Source organism: Salmo trutta, chromosome 10 (assembly GCF_901001165.1).
Source record: "Salmo trutta chromosome 10, fSalTru1.1, whole genome shotgun sequence".
Classification (NCBI taxonomy): Eukaryota; Metazoa; Chordata; class Actinopteri; order Salmoniformes; family Salmonidae; genus Salmo; species Salmo trutta.
Genome location: NC_042966.1, coordinates 13960241 through 13971866, shown reverse-complemented (window position 1 = coordinate 13971866; position 11626 = coordinate 13960241). Strand labels below are relative to the sequence as shown.

Below are 11626 nucleotides of genomic sequence, written 5' to 3'. Positions count from 1 at the left end.
TGGTTACTGGCCCAACGCTCTAACCACTAGGCTACCTGCCACCCCATTTACACCTTTGTTTACAATGAAGGCTTTTGTATTAACTTATTTTTTTGAAATGAGGTACTGTGAATTGAAACTGGAATTGTTCTAATGGTGTTGTTTTATCAACTCTTTATTCACTTTAAGTATGGGATTTTTTTTTGGGGGGGGGGCTTTTTGATAGCTTGGCTTGACAGTTTTGGCAGAGGGGAGTTTTTGAGGCAGATAGTCTTTCTCCTTGTCAGATTTGATGTGAAATTCTCCAGAGAGAACTATTTTAGCACGCAGGCTTACTGTAAATGGCCTTAGGTGTTTCAGTGTGAGAACAACTGGCTGAGAATAAAGTGTGTGTGCGAGCAGGTGCGTGTGTTATATGAATGATTACATGAATGATAGTCTCCCATGAAGGTATCCTTACCCTTAACTTTCTTGGTACAGGATACAACAGACAAGACTTGAAAGACACAATTATACAGTATTTACACAATTGATTACATATGCAGAGATTCAACAAATGAACAAAACATTTTTTTGAAACGCAATATAAAATGGACTTGAATTGTGATGGCTCTATGTGGTTTAGGAAGTTTCATGTTGTCTTTTTAGTCTTAGTTATAATAGATTACATTTGGCCAGTTGGATTTTAGCCTTGACATTTTTGAATCTTGATTTATCTTGAAGTGTTGACCTAAAAGAAAACCGTAACTAAATTATTATTAAAAGTAGCCCATCGAGGTGGAATGTCTTGTGCGGGGAGGAACAAACCGAAGTGCTCAAAGAATTAGTGACTTCAGAAAGTATTCATACCCCTTGACTTCTTCAAAAATGTGTTGTTACAGCCTGAATTCAAAATGAATTAAATAGATTTTTGTGTCACCCATCTAAAACAATACCCCATAATGACTAAGTGAAAACATTTTTTTTTTGTGATGGTATTGAAAATGTAAATATAGAAATATCTAATTTACATAAGTATTCACAGCCCTGAGTCAATACTTTGTATCACGAATTGTATCGCGATTACAGCTTTGAGTTGTCTTGGGTATGTCTGTATCAGCTTTGCACATCTAGATTTGGGGATTTTCTCCTATTCTTCCTTGCAGATTTTCTCCAGCTCTGTTAAATTAGTTTTGGAGCGGCATTGAAAAGCAATCAAGTCTTTCCACAGATTTTCAATGGGATTCAAGTCTGGGCTTTGGCTGGGCCACTCAAGGACTTTCACATTCTTGTTCTGAAGCCATTCAAATGTTGCTTTGGCTGTTTGCTTGGTGTCATTGTCCTGCTGGAACGTAAATCTTCACCCCAGTCTAAGGTTGTTTGCACTCTGAAGCAGGTTTTCATCTAAGATTTTCCTGTATTTGGTTCCATTCATTGTTCCCTCTATCCTTACCAGTCTCCCAGTCCCTGCCGCTGAAAAGCACCCCCATAGCATGATGCTGCCACCACCATGCTTCACGGTAGGGATGGTATTAGACGGGTGATGAGCTGTGCCTGGTTTTCTCCAGACATAGCGCTTTGCATTCATGCCAAGTTTGTCTCATCAGACCACAAAATCTTTTGCCTTACGCTCTGAGTCGTTCACGTGCCTTTTTGAAAACGCCAAGGGCCTCATAACTGGCTTGTACATTTTACACAGAATATCTGCATGCACCATTTCTGAAAAGGGCGCACACACAAAAATATTTAGATTTATAAACTTGGTGCATTCCATATATACGCATGTTTCCCGTTATAAATCAGACCTGAAGTAAAACTGTGCACATGAAGGAACATTATAACTCTGCCTGAAAAACACCAATCATTCACCTTTTATGGTGACAATAACTAACCTTTTTGCTGTACAGTCGTGGCCAAAAGTTTTGAGAATGACACAAATATTAATTTTCACGAAGTCTGCTGCCTCAGTTTGTATGATGGCAATTTGCATATACTCCAGAATGTTATGAAGAGTGATCAGATGAATTGCAATTAATTGCAAAGTCCCTCTTTGCCATGTAAATGAACTGAATCCCCCAAAAACATTTCCACTGCATTTCAGCCCTGCCACAAAAGGACCAGCTGACATCATGTCAGTGATTCTCTCGTTAACACAGGTGTGAGTGTTGACGAGGACAAGGCTGGAGATCACTCTGTCATGCTGATTGAGTTTGAATAACAGACTGGAAGCTTCAAAAGGAGGGTGGTGCTTGGAATCATTGTTCTTCCTCTGTCAACCATGGTTAACGTGCCGTCATCATTGCTTTGCACAAAATGGTCTTCACAGGCAAGGATATTGCTGCCAGTAAGATTGCACCTAAATCAACCATTTATTGGATCATCAAGAACTTCAAGGAGAGCGGTTCAATTGTTGTGAAGAAGGCTTCAGGGCGCCCAAGAAAGTCCAGCAAGCGCCAGGACCGTCTCCTAAAGTTGATTCAGCTGCGGGATCGGGGCACCACCAGTACAGAGCATGTTCAGGAATGGCAGCAGGCAGGTGTGAGTGCATCTGCACGCACAGTGAGGAGAAGACTTTTGGAGGATGGCCTGGTGTCAATAAGGGCAGCAAAGAAGCCACCTCTCTCCAGGAAGAACATCAGGGACAGACTGATATTGTGCAAAAGGTACAGGGATTGGACTGCTGAGGACTGGGCTTAATCTGATGAATCCCCTTTCCGATTGTTTGGGGCATCCGGAAAAAAGCTTGTCCGGAGAAGACAAGGTGAGCGCTAGCATCAGTCCTGTGTCATGCCAACAGTAAAGCATCCAGAGACCATTCATGTGTGGGGTTGCTTCTCAGCCAAGGGAGTGGGCTCACTCACAATTTTGCCTAAGAACACGTCCATGAATAAAGAATGGTACCAACACATCCTCCGAGAGCATCTTCTCCCAACCATCCAGGAACAGTTTGGTGATGAACAATGCCTTTTCCAGCCTGTTGGAGCACCTTGCCATAAGGCAAAAGTGATAAGTGGCTCGGGGAACAAAACATCGATATTTTGGGTCCATGGCCAGGAAACTCCCCAGACCTTAAGCCCATTGAAAACTTGTGGTCAATCCTCAAGAGGCGGGTGGACAAACAAACTCACAAATTCTGACAAACTCCAAGCATTGATTATGCAAGAATGGGCTGCCATCAGTCAGGATGTGGCCCAGAAGTTAATTGACAGCATGCCAGGGCGGATTGCAGAGGTCTTGAAAAAGAAGGGTCAACACTGCAAATATTGACTCTTTGCATCAACTTCATGTAATTGTCAATAAAAGCCTTTGACACATATGAAATGCTTGTAATTATACTTCAATATTCCATAGTAACATCTGATAAAAATATCTAAAGACACTGAAGCAGCAAACTTTGTGGAAATTAATATTTGTGTCATTCTCAAAACTTTTGGCCACGACTGTATACTTTGGAAGTTTTGGAATTTTGCCCGTGCTACAGAAGACTATATTGGTCTGTTAATACAGCACTAGTAAACGCGCAGTGCACTAGGTTTGTGGGGGGATTTTTTATTTTTTTACATACTAAAGGCCTAGTTACAGTGGTAGCCTATACAATTCAGTGCAAAATATCAACTGTCTGTTCACCTGTTGAATTCTATTGTTTGTTATAAAGCGCGCTCACTTTCGGAAATTATAGCATATCTAATACTGGTGGTAGGCCTAATTAAATGAGAGCTCCGCATGGTAATTTGTTGTATGGCTTCTTCGGGAATGTGAATTCATCATGGCCAACAAATCTGAGGAATTTACTCTGCAATGGTTATTTTATTTATATATATATATATATATATGTTTATAAATTTCACTAATGTCTACTTGAGGAATTTGACATTACCGTATTCAACGTTTTTAGAATACAAAAAATAAAACAAATCGATTTTTGCTTTTCTCACTAACGGCAAGTGATAGCGTCTGGTAAGTGTATATTTAGCTACCCGATTTTGTTGTTCTTATGAATAAGACTGTCATATTTTCCTGCACAAGGCTAGTGTACTTTTGCCTTCTTGCCATGCATTACCTCAACCACTAGAAACTGCATACGCATGGTCTAAAGTTTGCGAGAGGATAAGCACATTCTCACATCAAGTTTTTAATTTTTTTTTATAATTGCCAACTTTAGCGTGAAAACGGGCGTTTTGGGGAATTTTTTGTGCATATGCAAAGTTTATAAATGAAGCCCCATGTGTGCTGTCATGTGCCTTTTTCTCAGGAGTAGCTTCCTTCTGGTCACTGTCCTATAAAGCCCAGATTGGTGAAGTGCTGTAGAGACTGTTGTCCTTCTGGCAGGTTCTGACATCTCAGCCAAGAACTTTATAGTTCTGTCAGAGTGGTCATTTGGGTTCATAATCCCCTCCCTGACCAAGGTCCTTCTTGCCTGGTTGCTCAGTTTGGTAGTTCCATATGTTTGCAATTTCCCAATGATGCAGACCACTGTGCTCTGGGAAACTTTCAACACTCTAGAAATTGTTTTATACCCTTCCCCAGATATGCCTCATCACAATTCTATCTCAGAGATCTACAGACAGTTCTTTGGACTTCATGGTATAGTTTCTGCTCTGACTTGCACTGTCAACTGTGGGACCTTCTATACTGTATATAAATAATCTCCAAACAATTGAATTGTCCACAGGTGGACTCCAATCAAGTTGTAGCGATGTCTCATGGACGATCAAAGGAAATTGGATGCACCTGAGCTCAATTTGGAGTGTCATAGCAAAGGGGTGTGAATAATTATGTAAATGAGATTTCTGTATTTGTTTTTGAATACATTTGCTACATTTCTAAAAACATGTTTTCACTTTGTCATTATGCGGTATTGTCTGTAGATGGGTGAGAGAAAAATATATATTTAATCCATTTTGAATTCGGGCTATAACACAAAATGTGGAATAAGTCAAGGGGTATGAATACTTTCTGAAGGCATTGTATAAGCAAAGATGCATTAGACGCCTTATAAGAGGAGTATCTTTTTGCCATCCCAAGGGCCTTGACTACACAGAGCTCAGGTATCAGTTCACTTTCCACCCCCATGAAGCAGTTAACTAGCCTGGTCTCAGACCTGTTTGTGCCATCTTGCCAACTCATCATTGTTTGGCTTGACAATGACCATGGAAGTTAGCGAAACAGCATAAACAGATCTGGGACAAGGCTATCCTTTAACCGCCCCTCGCTGTAGAAAATGGAGCTGTCCTTTTTTCACCTTTTGGCAGAAGCGGGCATATATTTTTTTACTCTGCACACGCCCTCACAGCAGTGCTGATAATGGCATTATCAGTTGTACAATGTGGTGTTGGACTATTGCTGCAGTGTGATTAGCTGTCCCAGTGGTGCTGCACAAACATGTTATGTTGTAGTGGCTTTATGTTTGGCAATGGGAAAGACAACCAGTCAATGCAGTGACTCTACCACACTTTTCCACTGCCATTTTGGTAATAAAATACATACTGCGTTATCTCCTCGTCCAAGTTGTTGTTTAACTGCACTTCATGTGTTGTCAAATGTAGTTGTTTCTTCCCAAATGAACAGAACCATGTCATCAAGGGAAAGGAATGAGTGAAAACAGGTTATCAAGACAGGACCAGAGATCCAGTTCCTCTGCAATCCAGGGCATGAAGTATGTCAGTGTAATTGTTTTGTTGGAGAATAAACAAAGACGTTCACCTGAAAGGATGAACCAGGTAATTGGTATTTTACGTACAGGCATTCTGTTGTAGTTCATTTTCAGAGAATGTGGGGTAGCAGTGACACAGATTCTGGTGTGTTTTGTATGAAAAAAGAGTAACTGAAAATGTGGCCAGATGCAGCAGTAGTTATAGTAATCATATTAGAAACACTTGTAATAGAAATGTATGAGCCAGAGACCCTTGTATGAGAGCTTTATTCCTTCCTTGGGTGTTCATTCATGTTCACATGGATCTTTACAAACAGTCAGATGGTTGAAGCTTTCAGCAGTGATCTGAGCCATGCGAGAGACCACATCCAGGGATGAAGTACTGAACAAAGTGAACAAAAGAGGGAGAATGCTAGCTCTGTGGAGCAGATTCAGTCTCTTCTACTTCATTCTATCGCCACTGCTGGAATCTATATACACTCCCCCAGGAATGGCCCCAAAGTTTTATATCAGCTGCACATTCAAGCTTTATTCATTCAACAACAAAAAAAAACATAACCAACCAATAACATAACATTCACTCAGGGGTGGGCAGTGCAAAGATAGAAACACAGGAGGGTAAATAGGGGACGCATTCACAGTTTACAGGCAAAAGAACAAGAGCAGAAATTGGGGCTGGAGGGAGGGAGTGGGCTGGGGTGGGTGGGTGGGTCTGGGCCTTGTTTAGAAGCACTTGCGATGCACAATGGAAGGGCCGGCCTCGTCGTACTCCTGCTTGCTGATCCACATCTGCTGGAAGGTGGAGAGGGAGGCCAGGATGGAGCCACCGATCCAGACGGAGTACTTCCTCTCAGGTGGGGCGATGATCTGGTAACACAGAAGATGTCATTTAATACACAGAATGAGCAAATCACATAAGGTACAGTACAATAAAACTTAGTAAGACAATATCAGTGATATTTAGCTTCAGATTGAGTCTGAACAACTTGCATGAAGTCGTGAAACATTTATCAAGACAAGGATTTATATTCAAAGAAAAGAGGTCAAAAGGATAATTGCGTTGGAATGGACCAATATCATTATTGTGAATGTCAAAAATAAACCTTTAAATTGGGATGAATACTATATTGAACACGGTCAAATCAGGGTATAACATCTCACACAGTGACCTGTAAGTTAACTCTGGATGTTAGTATCTTCTACACACCTTGATCTTCATGGTGCTGGGGGCCAGAGCTGTGATCTCCTTCTGCATTCTGTCTGCGATGCCAGGGTACATGGTAGTACCTCCTGACAGGACGTTGTTGGCGTACAGGTCCTTACGGATGTCAATGTCACACTTCATGATGCTGTTGTAAGTGGTTTCATGGATACCAGCGGACTCCATGCCTGGGGAGAAACCAGAGGAAATCACACAGAGTCACAAGAGACCGAGATAGATCTTTGTTTCAAACTGTTGAGAGAAAGGCGGATGGAGAGAGTGAAAAAGGGATGCAAATAAAGAGAGAGCGGGATTACCGATGAAGGAGGGCTGGAAGAGGGTCTCGGGGCAGCGGAATCTCTCGTTGCCAATGGTGATGACCTGACCGTCGGGCAGCTCGTAGCTCTTCTCCAGAGAGGAGGAGGTGGCAGCGGTGGCCATCTCATTCTCAAAGTCCAGGGCCACGTAGCACAACTTCTCTTTGATGTCGCGGACAATTTCTCTCTCAGCTAGAGATAGGAGAATAAGGGGGAGGTTAGATCAAGGATTGATTGGTAGTTTGGCAGAACAGCACTTCTGGATCCGCGCAGGCCTCTGCTTAAAAGTCGTATACTTTACAGTATGAGAGAATATAGTGTCATCAGAGATTTGCCCATCCCAGAGTTCCTACTGACCGGTGGTGACGAAGGAGTAGCCCCTCTCGGTCAGGATCTTCATGAGGTAGTCAGTGAGATCGCGGCCAGCCAGGTCCAGACGCATGATGGCGTGGGGCAGGGCATAACCCTCATAGATGGGGACGTTGTGGGTGACACCATCACCAGAGTCAAGGACAATACCTGTGGAGGTTTAGGAGGACACCGTTTTTGGGAGGACACAAGGTTAAGACCCAGTGGAACTGAATGGCCAGTATAAAATGAGGCTGGTTTTGACTGGTGTGTTAGACTGACCTGTTGTGCGACCAGAGGCGTAAAGGGACAGAACAGCCTGGATAGCTACGTACATGGCTGGAACGTTGAAGGTCTCAAACATAATCTAGAACAGGACCATTTGTTTAGGTTACAGTGTTATTTTTTCACACTAACATTTTGACAGTGCGCATATCATTCTCATGGCACTCATCAAAGGTCATAGCATCGTGTAACACATTTCTTCTGTGTATATCAAGAGCGTTGCAGAGCCTTAAAAGGCTAGGTTTAGAGATATACATTGGACCAAGTCCCAGCTGTAGTGTATGAGGGTCATCACCTGGGTCATCTTCTCCCTGTTGGCTTTGGGGTTAAGGGGGGCCTCTGTCAGCAGGGTGGGGTGCTCCTCTGGGGCCACACGGAGCTCATTGTAGAAAGAGTGATGCCAAATCTGCCAATCAACACAAAACACACAAACCAATCAAACAACAGCCTCACCACAACCTGGTGAAAAAAAAGAGGTTCAATTGAGGCCCTTGTTGAAATCCCACACGAAAACATTGAGGTCGATTTTGAGAGAAATGTACGATTCTAAGTGAATAACACCATCTGTTGCATGCATCTGTTGAGGGGATGACAGCATGTGCCCTGAGATAATTGGTTGACATGTTTGTCTCTTAGTCACCGGGGATGAGTCATAGCTAAATTACATGACAAGACTGCCATGGTGGAGGATGGAGGGTTCTATTAGCATAACATCTCTTTCGCTAACTCCATCTTTATCTAACCAATGATCATGTCGTAGTTCTGAGAATAGATCCTGGATCTAAATGCCACTGGATGGATCCCAAAGTGCCACCCGGGGAGTTGTGTTGGCTGAGGGGCTATTTTTGGGTGACATGATGGAAGATGAACGTACATCAAATTCCATGTTAGAGTGTGGTCCTGTTTTCCAATGTGATTTTTTTTCATGGTCGTCTAAGTCATGTGTGTTTTATGAGTCTGTGTGTCATTGTTGTATTGTGTGTAGTAGGGTGTGGTAGGCTTACTTTTTCCATGTCATCCCAGTTTGTGATGATGCCGTGCTCGATGGGGTACTTCAGGGTCAGGATACCTCTTTTGCTCTGCGCCTCGTCACCCACATAACTGTCTTTCTGTCCCATGCCCACCATCACACCCTAGGGAGAGGAACAGGCTGCTCAGAAACACACTCACCACACTGTAAAGTGGATGCTATCGCTAGCACTGAAATTCAACAAATAGACTTTGCTGTGTGGAGCCTTAAACCATGATGGGTAAAAAAAGTGAAACATTTAAATAAAAATGCTTTCAAATTAAGAATATAACAAGGACCATGAAAGACTACGGTCAAAAAGGGGATGATTTCCCATCGCCCAATCAGAAATCGGTTACATTCTGCCTCTCTTTTGATGGACAAATGGCGGCTCACCTGATGTCTGGGACGGCCTACGATGGAGGGGAATACTGCTCTGGGGGCGTCGTCCCCGGCGAAGCCTGCCTTGCACAGACCGGACCCATTGTCACACACAAGGGCGGTGCTCTCTTCGTCGTCACACATTGTCAATTCTTTGCTTTACCTTCCTTACTCCGACGGGAGACAATCACTGCAGGGGCACCAAACAGAAGAGTAAGTTAACATCTACAGATTGGTAGATTTGTGTGTGTGTGTGTGTGTGTGTGTGTGTGTGTGTGTGTGTGTGTGTGTGTGTGTGTGTGTGTGTGTGTGTGTGTGTGTGTGTGTGTGTGTGTAGTAATGTGACCACACCCTTCTGAGGTGAACCGTAAACCATAACAAAAGTCTGGTGTGGCAATTATTGACATTAATTCATGCAGGAATACATGGCTCAGGTAAATCCACTAGTGTGTACCAAAATGTGAAAAAAAGATATAGGCAATTCCTATTAAAAGTGAAAAAGTCAATTTGGAAAGTTGGCATGTGCTTGGAGTACAATATAAATACCTTTTTCCAAAAGCCTAAGAAGCACATTGTTATACAATGTTATAATACTGTAAAAATGTAACATTAATAGCAGAACATTCATGATTAAGACCAAAACTCCCCATAGGAATTACCCTACAGCCCTCCTGAGTTAGGGTTGGGGTTGTACTCCAGTCTGTAATGAATGAATTCAGCACCCTGGGAAAACTTCCTAATTAGGAAATGATGCGACATCATGTCTGTCTTTGGACTGGACTTTGAAAACCTTTCTCCTTCACTCCCTTTCTCTCCGGCCCTGCCTGTCTACAATCGTAAAAAAAAAATAGAAAGGAGAGAAACACGACAGGGATGGGTGGGAGAGAGAGAGGGCAGCAGAATCAAGGAGAACCATATTTAGTCATAAACCTTTGGAATAAAGGATTTCCAAAGCTTTCCAGCAGAGGGTACCATGAGCAGCTATGATGGAGTTCACTGCTGAAAGTTGGCTGGTGTTGAACTCTTCAAGACTCCCATCATTTGCAGAACATAACAGAGACCCCTATATGCAACCAGTCATCATCTCATTTGCACATTTCAAAAGCTTTTCACATTTCAAAACTGTGTACAGCGTTTTCCAAAACGTCCAAACTTTCCAAACTGACTGAGTTCCCAAGAGACTTAACACTCTATGAGACAATCTATCAGCCTGATTGTCCCCAAGAGACGTTACAAGACTTTGAGAGAAATGTTTCTCTTGCGTTATGACACTGACCCAGCTGTCTAATACCATGATCAACTAACTGAAAAAACAATTTATAATTGATAACAGATATCTTAGCCTATACCATAGTTGCAACAAGACATTGCAAATTGAGCATTTACAACGGTGTTATTCTACCACACTCTTTCAAGCAGCAACACTTGCTTCTCAAACCACAAATCCTAAATGAACCACAACAGCATGAGGCTTAAGATCTCGTCCAAGAGCTGTGACACTTAATACCCACAACAGACCACAGTGACTTAGTTGTGAGACTTCAAAAGCCCTGTCTTGCATTAACATACACCTGTGAGATTAGCCAAAGCTCTTCAAGGCTAATGAGCTTGGTTTAAATTGAGCAGCCATCTGTGCTGTAAGGTGCTGACCCCTGCAGTTGACTCAGACTAGCAGATTAGCAGCTAACAATTTAGCAGGTGTCGACTTGAGGCAGTCAGGCAGACTGGCAGGCAGGAGAGGAAGAGAGGGTAGCAGAGCAGGGAAGAGGAGGAAAGATGTGGAGAGAAGAGGAAAGAAGATGGTAGGAGAGGAGCAGGGAGGAGAGAGGACAGAGAAGGGCTGAGAAGAGCAGGGAAGAGAGAGGGGGAAAGGAGAGGTGAGGTGGTGGTCCACTTACCCTGACAGTGCTTGGCCGGGGTATGCCTCTCAAGGATGGTGTGCCCCCTCACTGGCCTGGGGAGAGTTTATGTAGCTCCCAGACCCTATCCTCCACTTCCCCCTCCCACTTCCCAAACATGGAGCCGGGGCTGCACTCTCCCTGTCTGCCTCACTCAGCCAGAGCCTTATAGGGATGGCCGGGGAAAAACAGTCCAATCCTAGTGCTTTAGTGGAGGGCCCCAGTCCCATCATTCAGAGCATTCCAGGGGCCTTTTTTTCTGTGAAAGGCAGGAGATCTCACCATCCTGGAACATAAACACACAGCACAGAGCTCATAGGACTGCCCCCTGTGACACACAGGGCCCTTACACACACACACACCCAAACTGAGTGTCACAAATACAGCCTATAGGTGCAGTTTGAATTGGCATCAGTTAGATGAGGAAATATTCAATCAGTAGGAATATTATTTCTTGTCAGTTGTGGTAGAGGTCTGTTAAATTGTATAACTATGGAATGTCCTGACCTTTCAAAACGTCAGATTGTCGTTCTACACACTTTCTCTCAGTGCTTCCTTGGAATGATCTTCCAACCC

At 43.1% G+C, this 11626-nt stretch overlaps 1 protein-coding gene across 1 annotated transcript; it reads right to left on the bottom strand.

Moving 5' to 3' along the window:
- Positions 1–5860: 5860 nt before the first annotated feature.
- On the bottom strand, positions 5861–11147 carry LOC115201163 (actin, aortic smooth muscle). Its single transcript, XM_029764512.1, has 9 exons — positions 11051–11147; positions 9168–9342; positions 8767–8895; positions 8058–8168; positions 7760–7844; positions 7487–7648; positions 7130–7321; positions 6819–7000; positions 5861–6478 (listed from the first exon to the last, which is right to left on the bottom strand). Exons 2-9 carry the CDS (start codon positions 9294–9296, stop codon positions 6335–6337), a joined length of 1134 nt encoding a protein of 377 aa, XP_029620372.1. The 5' UTR covers positions 9297–9342; positions 11051–11147; the 3' UTR covers positions 5861–6334.
- Between the last annotated feature and the right edge of the window lie 479 nt (positions 11148–11626).